General features: G+C 47.5%; 1 protein-coding gene across 8 annotated transcripts in view; it reads left to right on the forward strand.

The window, feature by feature from the left end:
• LOC119170568 (uncharacterized) overlaps window positions 1–21,284 on the forward strand; it is a 217,786-nt gene that overhangs the window by 194,575 nt on the left and 1,927 nt on the right. For 5 of the 8 annotated variants that reach the window (XM_075887110.1, XM_075887107.1, XM_075887109.1 and 2 more), the window contains 10 exons: window positions 2,234–2,655; window positions 5,136–5,192; window positions 10,036–10,184; window positions 12,291–12,560; window positions 13,602–13,748; window positions 17,411–17,661; window positions 17,996–18,148; window positions 19,038–19,071; window positions 20,178–20,225; window positions 20,845–21,057. In XM_075887110.1, the coding sequence (XP_075743225.1) occupies window positions 2,234–2,655; window positions 5,136–5,192; window positions 10,036–10,184; window positions 12,291–12,560; window positions 13,602–13,748; window positions 17,411–17,661; window positions 17,996–18,148; window positions 19,038–19,071; window positions 20,178–20,225; window positions 20,845–21,057 (1,744 nt within the window). The remainder of the gene's footprint in view (window positions 1–2,233; window positions 2,656–5,135; window positions 5,193–10,035; window positions 10,185–12,290; window positions 12,561–13,601; window positions 13,749–17,410; window positions 17,662–17,995; window positions 18,149–19,037; window positions 19,072–20,177; window positions 20,226–20,844; window positions 21,058–21,284) is intronic. The other 3 variants (XM_075887108.1, XM_075887112.1, XM_075887113.1) reach the window with 3 other exon arrangements.

Consider the following 21,284-nt stretch of genomic DNA (forward strand, 5'->3'; position numbering starts at 1 on the left):
GAAAAAAATGAGGTGTGATCCAGAGAATTGCGCACGTTTAACATTGTGTGCGTTTCTATACAAACTATGATTTACAAGCTCACTGCAATAGCACGAGTAAGCGCAGATGACTTGCTTCCACAAACGGAACGGCTGTCCATGTGTCGGGAAGTCGGAAAGGGGAAAAAAAAGTGAATCTTGCGTTATAAGCCGCGCAAGGCTTGAAACGGCGAACCTGGACGATTCTGAAGACTGATCTGGCTGCTTCCGGGTTGTTTCTCGACCTTAGCCAGGTAATGCAGGTTGTTTTTAGGTTCCTGCTATAGGTCGTTATGCTTTAGCTAGGTGATACTAGGTTGTTTCTACGGTGATTTTCAACCCATGCAGGTTCGAGTTAAACCACAGTCAGCAACAGAAGCTCGCGCTGAAACCATGCAATCGTTCGCACCTCTCGCATGCAGCCGCCCTGCTGAGGTGCGAATTATTTCGTGGTCTTTGGCCGACCGCCGTCGCTTCGCATTAATCGGACTGACTTTAGCCTCCTTGTTTTTTTTTTTTGTGGAATTGATGTGTAGAGGGATGTACCCAATATTTGTGACACATGGCCGTTTATATTGATGACAGTTTTCTGATAGGCTGCTCATATTTCAGTGGTACATACGTCTTTGTCGGGCTAACTGTCCACTTGTTTAATTTGATTGCGTAAATGGGGATCAGTGGTATTTGCCCAATTTCTGTGGTGCATATCCCTTTATGATGATGCTAGTGTTTGGGTACGGGGTCAACAAGGAACGATTTGCTAAACGTTTTCGCGGTTAAAAAAATGAAAAGACATCAGGTATGTAGTTATCCGTTCGCCGTGTTCAAAAACAATTTCCAGAGGCAGTTTTAGAAAGCGAGAAGCCTCCCGTTAGAGAGAGAGTGAGAATTTATTAGAAGGCAGAGAGGTCGGCCTCTCTGCCTTCTAATAAATTCTCACTCTCTCTCTCTAACGGGAGGCTTCTCGCTTTCTAACGTTGCGTATGCATTCAACTGTCGTACAAACATCCGCATCTTAGTCGCGACGACTGGCAAGGAGAAAGCGAAGACTCCATGATGTATACGTGTCGTGTCTCGAGTGACTCCTCCAAGTAACGGCAATGCCCGTGTTATAACAACGGCCGTTTTGTTCATTGGCGCTGTCACATAACCGCTAAGCGTCCTGCCAACTGACGAAAAGTGTTGGCGTATATAACGCGTTTACCTTTTTTGTCTTTCTCCAGCTGGCCACCGTCGACTTTGTGTATACTCCCGCTTAATATAGGCTACGTGCACAGCACGACACGGCTGAGCAATCTTCCTCTTCTTCGTCTCGCGCCTCCGACCACATACCGCGGATGAGATGGACACACGCACTTATACGTTGGGGGCGGGCCACCTCTCTGAAAGCCCACTTGGACGCCGCATCAGCTGACGCTCTCTTGCCGTGCTCTGCTGGCACGACTGCGTATCGTCGTCCGTGTACTGCATACGCGCACGCGATGCCCAGATCGCTGCATAAACACGACGGAGAGCGCTGCGAGTGCCAGTTCGCGTGACCGCGCAGTTGAGGCCTAAAAGTGTTTCTCGTCACGCGTGGACCCCTTCTGGGCCAGAGACACGGAGAAGAGTCGAAGCTCGCTTTGCCCGCGTGGTGGCGGACGTCGCGTTGAAACGCGCTTTTGTATCGCCGTTTGCGGTACCTGCAAAAAGTTAGTGGGCCACTCTAGAAGGCTATCGAAGGTATCGCGATGTATAGCTTTTGTCGTACTGCACCTTATTCTATAAAAGTACACTCGACAGCCTGCTGACATGGCACATATATGGACATTGTGCTTTGACAGTGACTGGTATACCTCATCATTTGACTATTGAATTTACAAATTTGCGCATGCTCCGCTTTGAGACGGTCCGACGACGAAGCTCGGCACCGTGGTATTGTACGTCTTCACTGACGAAGCTGCAACAGAGCTGCTGCGTTATTTCTTATTGTTTTTGTTGTTTTTGCCACTCTCATTTTTTTCTACATGCTTATGCAACGACTTTGGCTGAACGACAGACCGTTATTGAGCAAACTTGCGCACACTTGCGTGACCTTTCCTGCTATATCAGTACTCGCCAATTTTCTATCCCTTCTGTTCATTGTCTCTTCCTAATGACCGGGTTTATTCTGTCGTTAAACTGCCTTACCATTGTCAGTTCTTTCCATATACACTGTATATGCGTCTGCGGGCAGGTCCTCGGAGAACGGCACGCACCACCACCACTTGTACGGCACCAACGGCCAGCACCTGCTGCTGGTGCCCAAGCTGAGCCTGGTGGGCGCCGAGGAGAGGCAGCGGATCGAAGAGGAGAAGCGGAGGCTACTCGAGAAAGAACAGCTGCTCCAGCTCGAGGCCGAGAAGCTGGCCGAGGAGCGGCGACAGCTCGAGGCGCAGAAGCAGCTCCAGCAGCAGCAGCAGCTACAGCAGGAACACCAGCAGCAGCAGCAGCAGCACCCGAGGCCCGCCACCATGCCGGCCGCGCCGCCGGCGCCGCCGCAGATGCACGTGTTCGCCGAGCTGCACAGCGTGGCTCAGCAGAGGCGCCTGCTGCGCGAGAAGGCCGCACAGAATGGTGACACCGCGGCGCCAAGGAAACCGGGAGGCATCAGGCCCGGTGAGCGATTGCTTCAGGTTTGCCTGCGTGAACGTAAACGGCTCGCACAGGACAGGGCTAAACTGGAGGCCGTCGGGAGCTAGAGGCCTTTGTCCTGCAGTGGACTAGAACAGGCTGTGTGATGACGCGGGCGAGTCGGGTTCGAAGTCGACCTGACCGAACGCGACGCGACCGCGTATACATGCGTCTCACTGAGCTGGTTGGCTAACGAGTTGAGCCAACTCGCCGTGAGCATATACGTTGGCACTCACGCAAGTTCAAAGACGTGAGCATGATCGTGAGACGTAAGTGAGAAGGAGCACCAAAGGAAGACGGGGAGGCTATCAAGGCTTCACCCGACGGGTTGCCCTGTATGGTTCTTCTTTCTTCCGTATCTTGTGTTTTTTTTGCTATTTTTAGTGCCATCATGGATCCTTACAAACTCGCCCAAGTACTGAAGGCACTGGGGCAAGGGTAATGGGGTGAAAAGTTTGAGAAGCGGGAGAATTGTCTCTGTTCTTGCCGACAACGTAACAACAGCTCCGCGCAATTGATATCACTAGTGATGAATCAGTCCGCTATCCTTAATAGATTGCAGCAGCGCGTAGTGATAAAGGGAGTGAGTAGAATTGTAAACGTGAGTGTGTGTGAACGCTATTTTGGGCACTTCGCTGTAGGTATTTCCAGAGGGAACGGGAGTACATGATTGTCAGTGTGAGGAGACGTGCAGGGTGGATAGAAGAACATCCGGATATTCCTCCGAATTTCATGTGTGATTCAGTCCACCGTCTGATAGAGAGAGAAATAGGGATAAGGAAGGAAAAATAGCCCGTGATTAAAATGTTCAATTTCCGCAGCGCATCGCTTTTGCGTCTTTTCTGCCACCTTCTTCTCGCCGTCAGTACTAATCTACGAAAATGGACCTCAATATATGAAGCCACGAAGCGATCGACCTGACTACGAATGGTGGATCATAGTACTGCACAAGTCGCTGTCGACGTATTTGCATGAAACAGCTGGCACTTCTATGCATACTATTAAGATGACGGCGGAATAAATTGTTGTTGATGGGCGGGGAGTTGCGTGCATTTCTGATGTGCCATTAGCGCAAGACAAGTAAGACAAGCGCAAGACAAAGCCGCAAAAGCAGAAAGTGAAGAAATGGGTAATTGCTTGCTTATTGGGTTCCTTCGCAAAAACGTGCTTGTTAGCTGCCTATTTATGCGTGTTTGCGCTGCCCGTCCCTGCACGTGACTGTTAAAGTAAGGGGGGGGGGGGGGAGAGGGGGGACCACAACTTCGCCAGTCTTGTCGATTTGCGCGAAGCAAGAACAGAACTCAATAACCTTTGCATGGACATCGTCTGCCCTTGTCGCACTGCTCTCTTTTGTCCCTGTGGCGAATTGTCAACAGAAAGAGTGAGTGAAGTGTAACTTTATTTGGAATCCGGCAATTGAGAGGCCCGGACCTGGGACCACCCAGACAGCCGCTGGGACCCGTTGCTCCCGCAAGGCCCCCATGGCTCGCTGGATGGCCTACAGATTGTCTTCGAGTTCTGAACTGAGCAGCGCGGCCGACCACCACGCGTGCAGATCTTCTGGGAAGACTTCTATTCCATCTTCAGATGCTGTACATCCCTTACATCATGCGTTGAAGGGTGGCTCTCCCACGCTAGCATGACTTGGTGTATATTTATAGCGTGTATCTCGGGGTATAAGGTCTTTGATAGCGCGGGATCCGGGTGGGCTTCACACTAAACTTGACAGAGCCTAATCTGTTGCTTGGAGTCAACAGAAAAACCCGCATTCATTCACTCATCGGGCATTGGAAGGAAGGGATCTTAGTCGGGCGAAGAAAATAATGTGTACCACACTCACTGTGGAAACTATATGGATCATTCCTTTTTGACCTGTAGGCGATTTACTACAGCTCGTAGATCCAAGTTACAAAATCCTTTACGTGTTATTGGAATGAATTTATCGATGCCCGTGATTCCGTCCTTCGGAGCCTCTACTTTTGGGTTTGCCAGTGCGAAAGTTTGCGAGGCAGTGCGGAATTATCTGAATGAAACGAAAAGACTAGCAGACTAAAGATTATTCTTCTGCGTCGACTTACGCATAACTTCTCCCTTTTTTTTCTTTTTTTAAAGTTAGGTTTTGATCTAGTATATTTTCTACTACTATTACAAAAAACTTTATAGTAAGTGCAGATGAGTGATCATCAAAATTTCATTCTATAAGTTGTGACGTTTCCAATTTGTAAGTTCCTTTACTCTAAATTAGAATAATACTTTATAAGACCCCTCAATTATTGGCCAATCCCCCACAGAGGGTATGAACCACAAAAGGTCAACAAGAATAAGAACAAGGACTGCGCGCGAGCAGCCGCCCACGAGCTGTTTGCAACTGTGGGCGGGCCGAGTCGCTGTTCGGCTGATTGGTGCTCATTTGACCGAAAAATTGACCCTTCTGTCTGTGCCTGTTTCTCGCTTCGTTTCGCCAGGGCTCAGGCCGGACGCCAAGCCTTCGCCAGACGTCCTCATCAAGCAGAAGCAGCATGGTACGTAGCATCTTCCTCGAATCTCGGGGTCAAGTTTCTTTGCAACACGACGGCGTTAAATGCCCCGTGTCGCAGGGAATCCGCTGCCGGTGTCCTCCGCGTTGTCCGTGAGCGAAACGTAATCCTCGTGAATCTGAAGAATCGAAATTCACAACAGGTAAAATAATGCTCGGATAGACGCCACATTTCTCGGGTCATACTCCTTCAAAGTGCAGTAATGAAATTGAAAAGAAAACTGTTGAACTTGGGCCAGGAACCCAGAACTTCTACGCAATGACGTATCACTGGTGTTGGCTGTAAAAGTAAAAGGGGACTTATTAGGTGTATTATGTTTGTTTATTTCGTGAAGCGAATAAGACGGTTATGCGAACGGAGCCCGATAAAACAAAAGGTGAAGCTAGTGTGTGCTCAAAGTATTTCGATACGGCAATTAATACTTACTTCTATGTATGTCATCAACGACAATCAGTGCTTCAGATTAGAGTCAACTTCAATAAAATCTGACGCAAAAAAAAATATGTGGTAAACCACGCTTTAAAAAAGCTTGGGCCGAATTCACAAAGCCTTTATTTAGTGTGTTTTATTGTCATTACGCAATCGGCTTCACCAAATATATCGCGATCGTCATAGTTGGCTGAATATATTTCTTACCAACAAGTCTAGCGTAAGTCGTTCTTTCTTTCTTTATTTTCTTTTTGTCTTTTTGCTTACAATGAGATACAATTACCACGAAAATGACTCGCATGAAACAGGGATGTGAGAGACACAATTTGACAACACCGTCGCCGGGCTTTTTGTTTGTAAGGGGGTGTCCTTTTTACCGACTATTATGTTTCATATGTATAAAGAACATTGCATGTAGTTTCACGTGTGTTTGGTATTTATTTATTTATTTGTTTATTTATTTATTAGCCACAGTAACAGAACAGTGGGAGGATTGGATTTTAAAAAAATAGTGGTTCCCCTGAGTTATGTTGCAATATAGACAACGTAGTAGAGGACGGCAATTAATTAGATTACTAGGGGAAACTAGCCAGTTTGTAGACATGATGTGGAATGAGCTAGTGCAAGATGAGTTGAGCTCGCAGGGCGTTCGTTAAGGAGTGCAGATCAGTAAGATCATGAAAGGAAATATAAACACCTATTTGTAGGGCGAAGCTGCATACGGATTTTCTTGTAGATTCGGCCGTGTTCGTTCGAAATGCATATTTTGCGAGTGTATCCGGACGAGGAATATACATGAGGAGTTCATACTTTTGAACTTTAAAAAAAACGGACATTTTCTTCTACGAAAAGTACTGATTTTCGCTTGTATCTTGTAGTTTCGTGCTGCGAACGGCTGGCTGCCGATTTGCCCCTTTCGCCATCTTGCGGGATTGCGCATAACTGATACGAAACAAGCTCGCGATGATGATGATGATGGGCAACGCGCGCCGTGTACAAGATCATTCGAGTTCATCACCTGCTGCCGCCGTATCGGCCATCAGCCCCCGCCGTCCTGTTTTGTCCTCAAGGACGTCGCGATGTATCGCGTATGTACACACTCGAACGGAGCGAGCCCTTCGGGGAGGCCGTCGCTTGCAGATTAAAGGAAACCGCCCATGCATAGGCCTCCGCAACCACACTGTGACCATGCACTGCGGCGGCAGTTCGTTAAACTCGTTTGCTCGCGATACCGGCGTTGAGGTTATACGACGGAAATTATACAGCAACTCTCGGTTGCTATGTCAGCTCAAGTGGACGCCGTATACGAACCGGCCCGTCCGATATACCTGGCGAGATCACTCGGTTCAAGTATACACACACGGTTGCGAAGTATATAGGTCGACTGGAATGTTGCACGCCCTTGCGTCGTGCGGCATACTGCGGTGAAAACCTTATACGGTCTACACGCGGTACTGTGTCAGATGCTTGGGGATAGCTCTGATGTAGGATATGTTCGAATGCTACGCGAAAGTTACATATACAACTAGTTGCGTGCATTACGCTCTCTAGAAGAGCCGCTTCCCTCGTGTTTATACTCGCACAAATCGTGATCTCGCCTCCGCAAATGAGTTTGGTTCCTTCTCGCGTCACGGGAGCAGCTTAGCGTATAGATGTATGTAGATATATGTAGGCTGGCAGCACAGATACTTTCGAAGCTGAACGCAGGTGAGCATATACTCGCTTTCTTGCAAAGTGTATGCGCTTTGTTGTTGTCGTACTGCCCTGTTTAAGGTGATTAGCAACAATGACCAACAAGGAGCGATAGGGACTTGAAGGTGCCGCGTTGATCGAGATATCTTTCGCGTATTCTAAGCAGATAGGCACATCACGGATTGTAGTTGCTGTTTCATCACTGAGGTCTCAATTATCATTACAGTCTTCGCGTCGCCTGAAGTTACTGTGGGTGTACATTCGATGACATAGCTCGAGATCTCAGGTTTGATTTCCAGCTGTTTTGGCGACATTCCCATAAGACCAAGCTGCAATACACAAAAAAAAATTATAAGAAGACCAAAATTACCTCTCACTGTACCTCTCATAACCCACTTATATATCTTTCGGGACGTTAAACCCTACAACCTGATTTTTTTAATTTTCTTAGTATCTTCCCGAAATTCGGAAGAGACGTTAACATTGTCTCTCGCCATCAAACACAGCTAGTAAATCAATAATAATAATAATAATAATAATAATAATAATAATAATAATAATAATAATAATAATAATAATAATAATAATAATAATCCAGCGATATCCCCGTCCGCTATATAGAATGCCCAAGGTGCGTTGCGTACACAAAGCCACACTGCAAGCCTACACCACAACCGCATTAACAACGCGGTGGGCGCCGTGTGTGCATTCACGACCCTCTGCTGCTGTATTTGCATCACAACTCGCGGCGCAGCGTCTCCCGGAAGACGAGAAGAATGCGCTCGTCTTCCGGTGTTCGGGTCGCTTTGTGTGGCGGCGGATTCGGTTTGCGCGCGCGTCAAACGAAAGCTTTTCCTGTGCGCGCGTGTGGGTGGCTGACCGCGTGCTTTCTAACCCAGGGAAGAGAGAGAGAGAGAGAGAGAGAGAGAGAGAGAGAGAGAGAGAGAGAGAGAGAGAGAGAGAGAGAGAGGAAAGGCAGGGAGGTTAACCAAGCTTGGCTCGGTTGGCTACCCTACACTTGGGGTGGGGGAAAAGAGGAATAATATAACGGAAAGAGACAGAAAAGAAGAGGAGTAAGAAAGAGAAGCATGAATAGTCAGCTCAACCCCGGGAAGAACGGTCTGCGCGCGGCCGTCCTCGTTAGAAGGCGATCATGCCGTTTTGCGGGACGCGTTTCGGGGGACGAGACGGCCTTCGCTGTGCCGCCACGCTTCTCGTTGTTAAATTAAAAAAACGGAAGAGAAAAAAAAAGATAAAAATGGGAAAGGCTGCGCTCGTTTTATGCATTTGCATGTTGTTCACAGTCTGCGGGGCGTGCGCTGTTTAGACAAACGGTGTGCATGCAAGCGGTGAAGCTTAACGCCGGTGGACGTCTATAGGTAAAACTTTTGGGGCCCGCGCTCGTCACTAGAGAGATTGCCGATACGGGCAAGTGGGAAATGATTTAGACTCGAACCGAGAAAATTTGGGAAGAAACCCGACGTTTCGAAACCGACTTGGTTCCTTCCTCAGGGGTAACTGGGACTACGTAACAGCGGCGTCTTCAAAGCACTCGCGGGGTGGTTAATGACCTCTCTCTCTCTCTCTCTCGTTTCGCCGTAACGCGCAGACCTTGTGCATACACTGGGGGACCCAACCAGACGGACATCTGTCGAATGTTTACAATCAAGTCAATACGGGCAACCATTACCTAGGACTGGCGCTCCTTGCTTGCTCTCCAAGTGTGTTATTGTTACCACTTGGTTTGTATTCTTGTAATTTCTACTTGGGATATTTCTTCTTGGGCCTCTACGCCGGTATACGTAGAAGGAAGGGGCTTCCCGCTGTTATTTCTCGCTCTTTTTCGACTTCGTGGGGACTGTTGCCATCGCCGCGCATGTCATTGGCGCTTGTGCTGTACCTGTACATGATACTCGTTGACACCCGTTGTCCGATATGTTGGGAAGAATTATATGGTACAAGTACGATGATCCATTGGTCATTTCCGGCTCTCTTTGAGGACAGACTATAGTCGATGTTTCTGAGCAGTTGTGGTTCTCAGTCCGTGAAGTTGTCATGTGGGCGGGCGTGGGCTAAAGGGATACTAAAGGGTTAAAGGAATACTACAACGAATCGGTTTAGAGTGATAAATTTTATTCCAATGCCGTTTACTTCATCATCACATGTTTACAAATAGAGAAGAAAATCATAAACAGTTTCATTTTTAAACTTCGCGCCCAATTCTCCGCGCGTAACGTCAGTGGATTTCTTTTTTTTTTATATGACAAATATTTTAACCAAATTTCGTGAAACGTGGTATATCAAGTCTATGGCCTTATTGGAGGAAATTTACTTCATTTTTACCAGTTAGGAGCTACGTATGACCAAAGTGTGGAAGGACTCTGGTATGCGTAACTGATCACGCGCAGCCTATTACCAACACGCCCAACTTCGTACTCATGACTCTGGTGTGACTCGGGAGACACCGTCGAAATCTGCGACGTCATGCCGTTTGGTGCGGGAACTTCTCGGTGGCGTCGCCACTCGCATTTTCTTTTCGCGCGCTTTCTCATTTCCCGAGCATCTTCTCGCGCTAAAAGTGGTATTACCAGCATTGTGAAATCGCCATTTACTAAAATACGCAAAAAAATTGTTGATCTACACGTATGGCGACCATTTAACACGATGTGTGCGATGCACTTGACGTGTCTCTGCCGCGCTTTCGCAGAGCAACTGATGGTGGAATTCCGGGAGGTTCACAAGAAGATGTTCGGTGCGACGAACGCCGTCGTGGCCCCTTCTGACCGCTCCGGGTCCCAGCAGCCGCACGTCGACGGTGATCTTCGCAAATCGGCGGCATTGATCAACGCTCAAGAGGTACGTGTTCATAGTGCGTGTTCGGATTTGATGTTTCGCGCGTTATGTGCGCTGCTATATACACGAAAGGCGTTTCAAGTAATGTGTAGCTTCTGACAGACTCAAAGATGGGCCATTTAGTGAAAGTACTTGAACATACTTTAACTCGGCGCACGACTACGTGGACACGAGAGAAAAAGGGACAAACCGCAGTGCTGACTCGCAACTGAATATTTGTCGGAAAACATGAACGAAACTTGAACGTTTTTTTTTTTTACATTGTTAAAAAATGTCAGTGGACCTGTCGTTTTCTTGCCCTTGTGTGGTCAAAAGGGTGCGAAGGTTGAAGTGTTCCTTTTTCTTCCCGTTTTCCAATAAAAATTCAGTTGGGAGTCAGCGCTGCGGTTGTCCCTTCTTATCTTGTGTCCGCGTATATAGTCGTGCGCAAATTTAAAATATGTTCAAGCTTCTTATAAGATGAATGCAACTATCTTTTTCCAACGACAAACATTAACATCCCTCAAGGCATGACGCTCGTGATTTAATGTGTTTACTTGCACAGGCAGCTAATGCTAGACTGCATAATCAAACTCGCTATATGGGCCTATTTGCCTCTTTTTTTTATCATATCTTGCTTCGACTGTAGACAGTTTCGTGAATCACTGGGAAAACGCGTTGATGCGATTACCTTTCAAGTCATTGTGACCAGCTGTTCTGTTATGACCTTGGATAGAAAGTTTGTACGCTCAGTGCCAACAATGAATCCTTTAAGTGGACAGTGTGACTGTCACCTGAGGTTTATACACGCTAACAATGCAAATTTTTTATACCTATATCGACAAAGGCCTATGAATGTGTGATATACTTATGTTCATGCTGTATCCTGAGTTTTGATCATTTACACAAGAGTTCCCATGTGCAGTCGTGACGATGTGCTAAATTTTTTCATCCAGTTTCGCCTACTGAAGGTGTCGCACCAACTGGCACGGCCGCACTAATCACCACTAATCCTCGCTAACCACGCAGCTTGCGCGACGCGTGTAGCGAGCTGAGTAGCATTTTAACTTCGGCGTCTGAATTAACAGTTCTGTATAAAGTATTCCCTTCCTATTCCGTTAAGCTTCCTATTCCCGTGGTTGACCTTCGTCATAGCAGAAGCATATCGAATAGCCCAGGGGTCTCACTCACCCTCAGCTAGCCGTCCAGAGTCAGGAAAGGAGTCATTCTCAATTTTCGAGAGTGTGAACGTATATATGCTGAGAGGGAAGGAGGGGATTTCGTTCTGCGTTATGATTTGAAAGCAGGCCTTCACATATCTGACATATGGGTCATTTCTTTAAAGGATTTGACGTCAGATGTAGAGAAAACATATCGATACTAAGCACTAGACTGAGCAACATATGGACGTCGTTTCTGTTCCGGTTATATTTTGACACATGGTGACCGCATAGCGTGCATCGCAGAAAAAAAAAATGCTCGTGGCTAGTCGCGTCTGTGTTGTTCATGAACACGCCTATTAACAATAATTAAGTGCTGCAAGAATACAGTAATCTGCGGGAGACGTGTTTGAGACTCTTGGTATAGCTCACGCAGGAAAACCGAAAGTGCATGACAGCAGCAGCGGTGGTTGATATAAAAGAATAATATCGTGATACTTCCCTCAACATTAACTAACCGCTATTCTTTTCGGTAAAAAACGAAAAAAAAAACGTAAGGACTGTGAGATAACAGCATTGCTTCTGGAGCATGCAGGTAATGCGGAGTCACTCGTAGCAGCGACTATAACAATGCTGCCAGTCGTCGTCACCAGTAATACGTTGTTGTAGGCGGTGCTTCGTCCGATTATAGGTTCCTGTCCAGCAGCTTCTGTGGACAAGTAGGGTCTTGAATTACGGCAAAGCATGTCTTGGAAGTCCTCTTCTATCTATCTATTTTTCTTGACTTCGCCGTGCCGCCAACGGTAACCGTGACTGCATCCAATCATGAAGGCAGTATCCAGCGGCTCGGTGCACCCGCTCTATAGCGTTCCTTAGAATCGTGAAAGCGAAGCTCGCGTTGCCTCTGCACACTAATACCGCACTAACCGATGGACAACGGCTGGCTGCTGCTCCCCCGAAACCCGCGCAGGCGCAACGGGCGAAGGAGACAATGGAGCAGGCTCTTGGAGAGCACGCTAGCACGGTCAAGGACGATAAGGCTGCGCCGGCCGCAGCGGTAGCGAATGGCGTTGAGGCTAAGGACGAGGCTCAGGGCGAGGACAAGTCTAAGGCCACCGCGGTTCCCTCTACGGAGCTGTCCAGCGTGGAAGGGATACCGGCCGAATACCACTCGACCGTGTCGGCAGGCCCCGCGGGACCGGGATACGTCACTGACTACGCCACGCTCAGTCTACCCAGCGTAAGCACTGCACCACTGGGTGGAATGCTGGTCGACAGGCGTGTTGCATGTCTGCATGCACTTGTGTTGTAGGTTGTGGAAGCCGCGGTTTTGTTGCGCCGGCATGCTGTGTTCTGTCTGGACGGCCAACAGTATGCGATTGGATGTCAACTCGGAAGTATGCATGAATTCTGGAGAGAGCGAGATAAATGGAGTAACGATGTCATTTTGACTCGCGAGCCAATTCGCTGCCACGCTAGTTAGTATGTCTTGAGTATTAGTGGATTGCTCAGTCGTCTCAAAATGTCAAGTAGCGCTCACGTAACAACGTCTGCCAAAAGGCCAATTTTCTACCATCACACAATCGGTATGACTAAGGCGAAGAATGGCAAAGCAACAGACGAAGATGAGTTTGAATAGTTTTGCTTTATTTTTTTAGATTGCAGACTGTCTTGAACGTGAAGATCACCAGGGAATCTCAGGAATCCGCAAGCAGTAGAGTGTCGCTGTTCAGAGCAGTGAAAGTTCGTAATGTCAGCAAGGGCCCAGTGTAGTGCCCTGATTGTGATGACCCGACTGTAGAGGAACCATGCCGCTGATGCAAGCGGTTCCGTAAGTGAGGTCCCGAGCTGCTGCCACTGGGTACATACAAGTAGTCTACAGCTAATTTTAGAATGATCCTGTGGCCGCGGAAGGCAGGAATACGAGCACGTGATTTTCTTGATGAAGAGAACAAGGTATTGGCGTGACACATGTAGGCGGCCATTCATGCTTGAAACCGTTAGAACTTCCCATGCCATGTAACGCACCGACATGTGCTTTGAGGCGCTCCCAGAGTACACTTTTCAACGAAGAGTGCAACGCTTGGAGATATCGCATGTTTTTTTTTGTTTTTTTTACGGCAACAAAAAAAAAATGCTTGGCTGCATGCTCCTTTTATAAGGAAGGGGGAAGGGGCTGGAAGGGATGCTTGCTGTTGATGACCAACGAGTACGTTTGTCCAGTGGCGGTCCCTAACGGCCGGTGTCCTGTGCGCCGGGGTGCTTGTCTTGCTTGCTACAGGAGGTCTCCTCGTCGGTCGAACAGTCCAGCGAGCTCGGCGGCGGCGGCAATCGCAAGCGCCACTGGCCGACCTACGTGCCGCCCACGCATCCTAACCCGCACATGTTTATTCAGCCGGCCAACGCGGACAAGGGCCTTAACGGCTTGGTAAATGGACGCTTGCATCTTCCTCCTGTCCCTCCACATTAACAGCCTGCCCTGCATCTGTTTGCTTTGTTGCTTTCAACGCGGCCGTGACTCGTTCTCAAGGCGGGAGGGAGTGTGGAACGGTAAAACGTTCCGTACCGTAGTTCCATTGCTGTGTTGCGTGAGACGGCGTCCCGCCGCCTTCCAGAGGTGGCCCTCGCGAGGAAAGTGCCGAGAGTGCGCAATAATTATAGCGTCATAGATATATACCGCCTCGCACGCGCTGTGACACCATTGCAACCATGCAGTAATAATACTATATGACTGAAGATGCACATGTTTCACACAGTTCCCGAGTTTATAGGCAGTTATTGGACTCGTTTTCAGTCATATCAAAGGTACAACTGCTTGCTTATGTAAAGAGGTACTGCGGGGGGCAGAAGAACTTTAACGTCGTGACGGCACCTAACAGCGTTAAGATCAGGAGCCGTATTCTGAGAGTATGACTTTTGGAGGTAACACTATCGCTTTCAATGCGCGCCGACTGGCTGTGTGGTGAAAGGCGTAGTTGTATAGTCCTTCCAATTATTGGACACATGAGATTCCGCGTCACGAAAATAGGGTTTACCGGGGCAGCTTAATGTTATCCCATGGTAGAGTGCACCGTACTCTAAATTGTTGAAATTTTTATTGCGATAGCAATCATAGACAGTCTCGGCTGGGTTTTTTGCTGTCGCTGCCGCCATTCATGTATATATATATATATATATATATATATATATATATATATATATATATATATATATATATATATATATATATATATATATATATATATATATATATATATATATATATGTGTGTGTGTGTGTGTGTGTGTGTGTGTGTGTGTGTGTGTGTGTGTGTGTGTGTGTGTGTGTGTGTGTGTGAAAGAATGCACTAGCTTCTTTTTCTGTGTAGCGACCATCGCCTGTCCGGCCGCGGTCGTCTGCGCGCGCGGTTATCTCTTGAGCGAACAAGCTCATGGTTGCAACACGAAAAAACGGCGCCAAGAGTGTACCTGGAGCGGCCGTGTTCTCTTACACCAGCGTTTTGTGGAGTTACGTGAAATCGGATATGAATGAGTTGACGGACAGCCTCGCTTTGCATATCAACGCGGTCACTACTCACGAGCCTTGCTGTGGTCATCTGACCGCACCGCAGGAAACCTAGTTACTTAGCAAGCGCATGTTTACGACAATTAATATTGCTTCTAAAAATGCTAGCCTTGCTTCGTAAAACATTCGAATATGTTGCTATCGCATTCATTGCTTCGCCCTTTTGGCGAAAGTGTGACTTTCATTTTCTAAACACACTGTCGCCTAAAGTGACCGTCTCACAATACGGTCCCCGCATAAAGCGATACGCAATGCTACAGTCAGATAGAACTTTCGAAGTCCGCAGCATTTCTTCCTCAAAGCCCATTGGTGCACGCAGACCTGCACCAATGGGCTCTCTGCAGACTGACGTCATGTTGCAGGCGGCCGTGCTGAGCCCTCCTTCGCAAACATGCATTTCCAAGTTTACGAGCGGGACTCTTTCTTGAGTCTAGGGGGTGACCGGCTGCCACGCTTTGGTAGTCTGCGTGAAGCCTCTCGGGAAGATTTAGGTTGTATCCGACTATAGAACATATACCTTCTCATTTGCAGTGTTCCAGCTGTATGAACGCTCTTAAACTATTTTGTTGAAGCGCGTCGCCTAGTATGCCGTTATAGTCTAAAATGGGTACAAAATACGCACCATATATACATATACGTAGCCACGACAGTAGTCGATAATGTCTTTGATGCGGTGAGGACCCTAAATTACGTACGGGCAGTTTGGTGTAATTAGTTGACCTTTATCCCCCACTTTGATTTTCACCGACTCACTGAGACTTCGCTGACATCACAACCTGCTTCTTGCATGCAATAGAATCGCTCGCTACACCAATTTCTTATTTCGTGAGTCTTGACATGCCGAGCAATGGATCCTTGTTCGGTACTTGCGTTACCAGTTAACGCATGCCGAGCTTTCTTTCTTACTCGGTGCTCACGCCAAACTATGCCGAGTCGTCATTAAATCTCAGCAGCTAGATGTCTGTTTTCTCTATCAATTGCGCGTTGGTGTCACCGTTAGGCTCCGTATAAAGTACGAATCCATAGCATCGCCCTACGTGTCGTACGTTCTGTGTGAGAGCGAAAGCACTCGTAGGCAGCCACCGTTCGAGGCTCAAGGAAGCGCGCCGGCCGTCCTTTGTTGCGCAAAACACCCGTGTTGAAGGGGACGGTCAACACCGACTAAATTTCAAGGCCGAAAGGCTGCCGCAGTGACGTCAGAGGGTGGAGGCCCAGTTACGCCGCGAACGCGGCGGAAAGCCGGTGTTTCGTTCGCGTTTTAGGAGAACGAACGCTCCCGCTCTCGCAGCTGCTGCGGCTTGATTGGGCCGAATAAAAGATGTGGAAAAAAAAAAGTCTTACTGAGCATGCTCAGTTGGGTAACTGGGCCTCCACCCTCTGACGTCACTGCGGCAGCCTTTCGGCCTTGAAATTTAGTCGGTGTTGGGACGGTGCATGGTTCCAGAGGGTGAGGGGGGTGGGGGCAGGGAATATGCGTTGCGTTTTCTGAAAGTGCGCTCGAAAGAACTTGTGCTCTGATAGTGTACATGTCTTATTACTGTGAGAAACTGCGCACTTCGGTCGGGCCGGACGTGGTTGTGCGCGTTCTATTTAAACAGCGATCAGCAAACTTCTCATACCCTTGTACGTGCAGTGTTCTCGCCGCTCAGTTCGCGTTGAAGCGATAGACGGCGCGAAGGTCGTTTCGCTCGCTTCAACGGTCGCGTTTCCTAACACCATCGTTTCGAGTGATGCCAGATCGGATGGTAGGTTCTAGTCTTACTTCGCATAACGTTCCAATTTAGTTGCTTCGCTTCTTCATTTTGCTTCGCTCCTTGAGGCCGAACTGACAGTTTTTACTAGTGCACTTGACGACGTTGACTTGCCGGTTGACGGGGAAACGCGCGATCTGCCTTGCTTGCCTGCTTCACCTTCCCATGCCTGGGCGTTCTTAGCGTTTCTCCTGTACCTCACTTGCGCGAAAACTGCGCGCATTCTCGCGTGCTTTCGCTCGATTTAGCGGCGTGCAAGTACCGTACGCGGAGCCCGCGCTACTTGTATGGACTTCTACGACTACGCCGCCGGCAAGTTTTCTCCGGAGGGTGTCTCGCGAAGAAAAGGGAACGAGTGGGGTGCGAAGGATGGCTGCCGAGTTCTCTGCCGATTGCAGAGAGCTCGGTGCCGGCAAATGAAGTCATGTTAGCTTGCCGGGAAAACTGTGGCTAGCGTGTCAAAATAAGGGCTTCCTTTGAACCAGAGGGCTGACGGGTATCATCGCAACTCAAATGAGAGCCACAGGACGTGGCTAGCTGCCAGCCGCGATGGTGGCATGCGTCCGGGGGGGCGTTAGCTTAGCGACGTTACCGGTGGCTAATCCTCGCAACTTATTTCACCTTCATCTCTTTTCTATCTCTTCGGAGTTACCAGTGTCGGCGTTCCTGCACCCTTTTTTTTCAGAAATGGAAGAATTGCACCTCTCTCGCCCATTCTCTCCCTGGTAGCGTTCCTCCCAACCCACAGAACAGCCTTTGTCGCATTTTCATGCAGGCTTTAAAGAAGGATCGTCCGATTGCGCGAGCGGCGCACGTGGTCAAAGGACCTGCGCCGAAACCGCCTGTGCCGGGAGCAGCCAAGGACGTGCCCATCACGGACAGCCGGGGACCCGAGGCCAAGCCTCCCAAAAGCTTCTTTAATGGGAAACCACTGGTAACCATTGGCAGTTACCCGGATGGCAGTAACCCCAGGCCCAACCGATTTGCCCGACCTGCTAATGTCGAGATCATCGATGCTGACAAGGGGCAAGTGCCTGCATTCACTACATAAGCCACAAAAAACCAGAAGAAAAGGTTACAAGCTAAAGACATCTGTACATTTATTTCTACGGTAGTAAAACGTTTTTTGGTAGCTGTTGAAAAAAAAATTGTTGCTTCACACCGCATCCTTTTAATTGGTCTTGTGTGTGAATTAAACCACAACAGTAGCGCCACTGTACATTGCGTAATAAGTTTCTGTGAATTTTTGTATGCATGAGCTCTTATTCCTGCACACATTGAAAGTCCGTTAAATGTTAATCTAATTAGACCAAGCTTACTGAATGGTCGCAATCTGCCTTCTCTTTTTTTTCTCTTTTAGGACGACAACAGTTGACTCGTCGGGAAAGTCTGGTAGTGTACGGACGCCATCCCCTGCACGGACACAGTCACCAGATGGCCCTAAGATGACCGTCAGTATCAACTGCAAGGCGCCCAACAGACCGAGCCTCAGCACGAGATTCACCACCAATGCGTGAGTGAAGACACATTTCTGTGTTGTGTTCACTGCTATCTTCTGAATGCTGTGATCACGGGCACATCCGATGCCAGGCTTTCAACGACAGACATTCCACAGTTAAAGCTTTATCAGTGCGGAGGCACTAGACTATGGCGTGAATATTGTCAGATCACGTCCATAATTTTTTTTATGTCTCACCTGGTACATATTTCTCTCTTTCTTGTTTTTTCTTCTTTGTTCTGATGCAAGTTCGAATATTATTTATCCTTCAACGCAGCCTTATGCAAAAATTCTGCCCACTCTTTTCGGGTGCCTCGTCTTTAGAACATTTTATACAATGTATGGCATTACTTCATCTTTATTACTTGTGAACTTGGGATTTAGCAGCAATTTGGTATTCATTGTCATGTGCATTTCATTATGTATAATACTATACCTTTGAAGCTACTCAACCATTGAACTTGCATAAAGATTCATAATCATATCGTGTGCTCCTCTGCTTCTGACGTGTAAAAAATATTCATGTATTAAACTGGACCAGTAAAGCCACACAGGCTAATGGTCCAAATACTTTGTAACCACTTTTGTATTAAGTTCATTGGATAAACCCTGATTGATTGATTGTTTCGTTCAGCACAAATATTCCACGTTCTACATCAATTTTCTATGAAAAGCTATAAAAAAATTAAGTATGCCTACGTTGTGTTGTCACTGATGTATTGGCACGTGATTTGATGGGAGGAACTATGTAGTTTAGTTTTCATCTACAATTCGAAGTGTAAGGCATGTGCTTACGATGTACATGCATATAGAAAACAGGTCCGATTCCCGAACTTGATGGGAAAATGCCCTTTAAATATAATGGGGAAGAAAATGTGCAGCTTCTTTTTGTTTGTCGTTTCAGCAGTCCAGCGCAGCCTGCACTGACAAATCTTGCAGTAAGTACGATTTTTCTCAGTACAAAAGGAAATGACTTATTATTATGTTGGTCGTGAAGCCTGCTGTTAACAGCTTGTCATGCACACGCTGCATGAGTTCTGACTGAACTATTTCGTTTAACAATACAATGTATATTTAACATTTTAATGTATATTCGAGATTTGATGTGGCTAACCTGCATTTTCACAGTTGTAAGAATTATCTGGACAAATGCGCTATATTTAAGAGGGATACCAAACAAAAATACGAAAAACAGACAAAAACTTGGAAATTTCACACAAAAGAAGCGACTCTACGGATAAACAAATATTGCTCGGCATATTATTGAACATTCGGCTTTATTTGCGGAAGATCGCGAGCGTGTGGCATCTGTAACGCCACCGCTCGCGGTGCTGCGCTGGACCTCGGTCGACTTTCTCAAAACTGTGCCAGTTTCCCACCGCACAAAACCCACGAAGCTACACCCGCGAAGTATTACGTTTAATAAAGGGGCAGCCCCGTTCTGCGACACCGAATGATACGACCGGCAGGTGCTATAGGTTTTGCAATTACAAATCTTGGCCTTCCATTGTAAAATGCTTGAGCGCACAGAGTACCATGCAAGGGAGACTCTAAATGTAGATGAGACGGCCGAGCCTTCAATAAATCCTCTCATCCGACCTGTCAGTTTTCAGTGCTTTATAATCAAGCGTCTTAGTGCTCACCAAACGAAAGGGGCGATTCGTATATTTTATTTCGCACTCCTCCCAACCGAGTTACTTCACTACTGCATCTCGCGCAGCTGTATAGCTTAAATTTAAAATGCAGTCTGAGTGATCTAATAGGAATAGAAATTGTTGGGGTTTTGTGTCCCAAAATCACGGTATGACCACGAGAGATGCCGTAGTGGAGGGCTCAGGAGATTTCGACCACCTGGTGTTCTTTAACGTGCACCTAAATATTCAAGTTCAGTGGCCTCTGTCATTCGAAATGCGGCCGCTACTGCTGGAATTCGATCCCGGATTGAAAGGAAAAGCCGATGTCTATACGAACGTCGAATAGTCGGAGAAAATTCTTTTTTTTTTTCGTATATGTCTTATTTGTTGTCATTTCTTTTTCCTTCCAGAATGATGTGACAGAAGGGGCTGTTGTGAAGACTCTAACATTTAAAAAGGTAGCGTACACAATTTTGTGTTCAATAAATTCAGCTATATTAACAAATTAACACTTGCACTATGCATGCAGGATGGAAGGCAGCATATAGTTGTTTTTAAAGTGTAACAACCTTCTGATCACCTTTCATCATCAGTGGTGCACCTTCCGTGGTGTTTGAGATGTCTATGCCGCCACACTTTTCACTCTTCTGCTTTAGGACAAATCACCCCTCAGGCAACCATTTTTTATGCTCGAATTAAGTATGAAACAAAATATACATATAAAATATGTGTAATATTGGTGTTAAACTTGTCTGTTTTTTTTTAACAAACGATAAACTCATACAGCTTCTCTGAGAATTCAACGACACGAAAGAAAGAAATATTACCTAATTTGCAATTTCAATTTGTGTGACTTGAGCTAAAAGTGGCAATATTAAAACTTTACTGTGTGCACTAGATTTAGTTCAGCCAAACTCGTATGGTGATCCTTTTAAATATCTGAGTCAACGTGGTACAGCCTCAGTACTTCGTTCAGTCTCCACGATACAGACAAGGCTGATAACTAACGAACCACGGAGGGAGTTCTTACGAGACGCAGTTGCGCCACCTTAGCCTGAGGTGCGGTTCCGCGCGCAGGATGGTCCCTTGAACCTGATTCTCGACGGGGGCCTGAACTCCGCCCACGACGGGCGCATCGTGGTGGCCGAAGTGCGCGAGGGCGGCATGGTCCCCGTGGACGGAGAAATCAGCGCCGGCGACCAGATCCTCATGGTGGACAACACCCGCCTGGTGAACGCCACGCTCACCGCTGCCAGGGTGGCCATCCAGAACGCCATGGCGAGCGCCCACGTATGTCTGCTCCGCCACTGCGACTTCGTTTGTAACTTCTAGAAGTGTGGCGGTTCGGGCCAGTTGGTATGACACGATGATAGTCATAGCGCGAGAACGGAAAGACCACCTTCTTGTCCCCTTTGTCGTCGTTCTGTTCTCGCGCTATGACTATCATCACTTCATTTGTCATTCTCGCTTGAGAATCGAGCCCCCCACCCCACCTTTGCGCAAGAGGGTAGAAGGGT

Source organism: Rhipicephalus microplus, chromosome 2 (assembly GCF_043290135.1).
Source record: "Rhipicephalus microplus isolate Deutch F79 chromosome 2, USDA_Rmic, whole genome shotgun sequence".
NCBI lineage: Eukaryota > Metazoa > Arthropoda > Arachnida > Ixodida > Ixodidae > Rhipicephalus > Rhipicephalus microplus.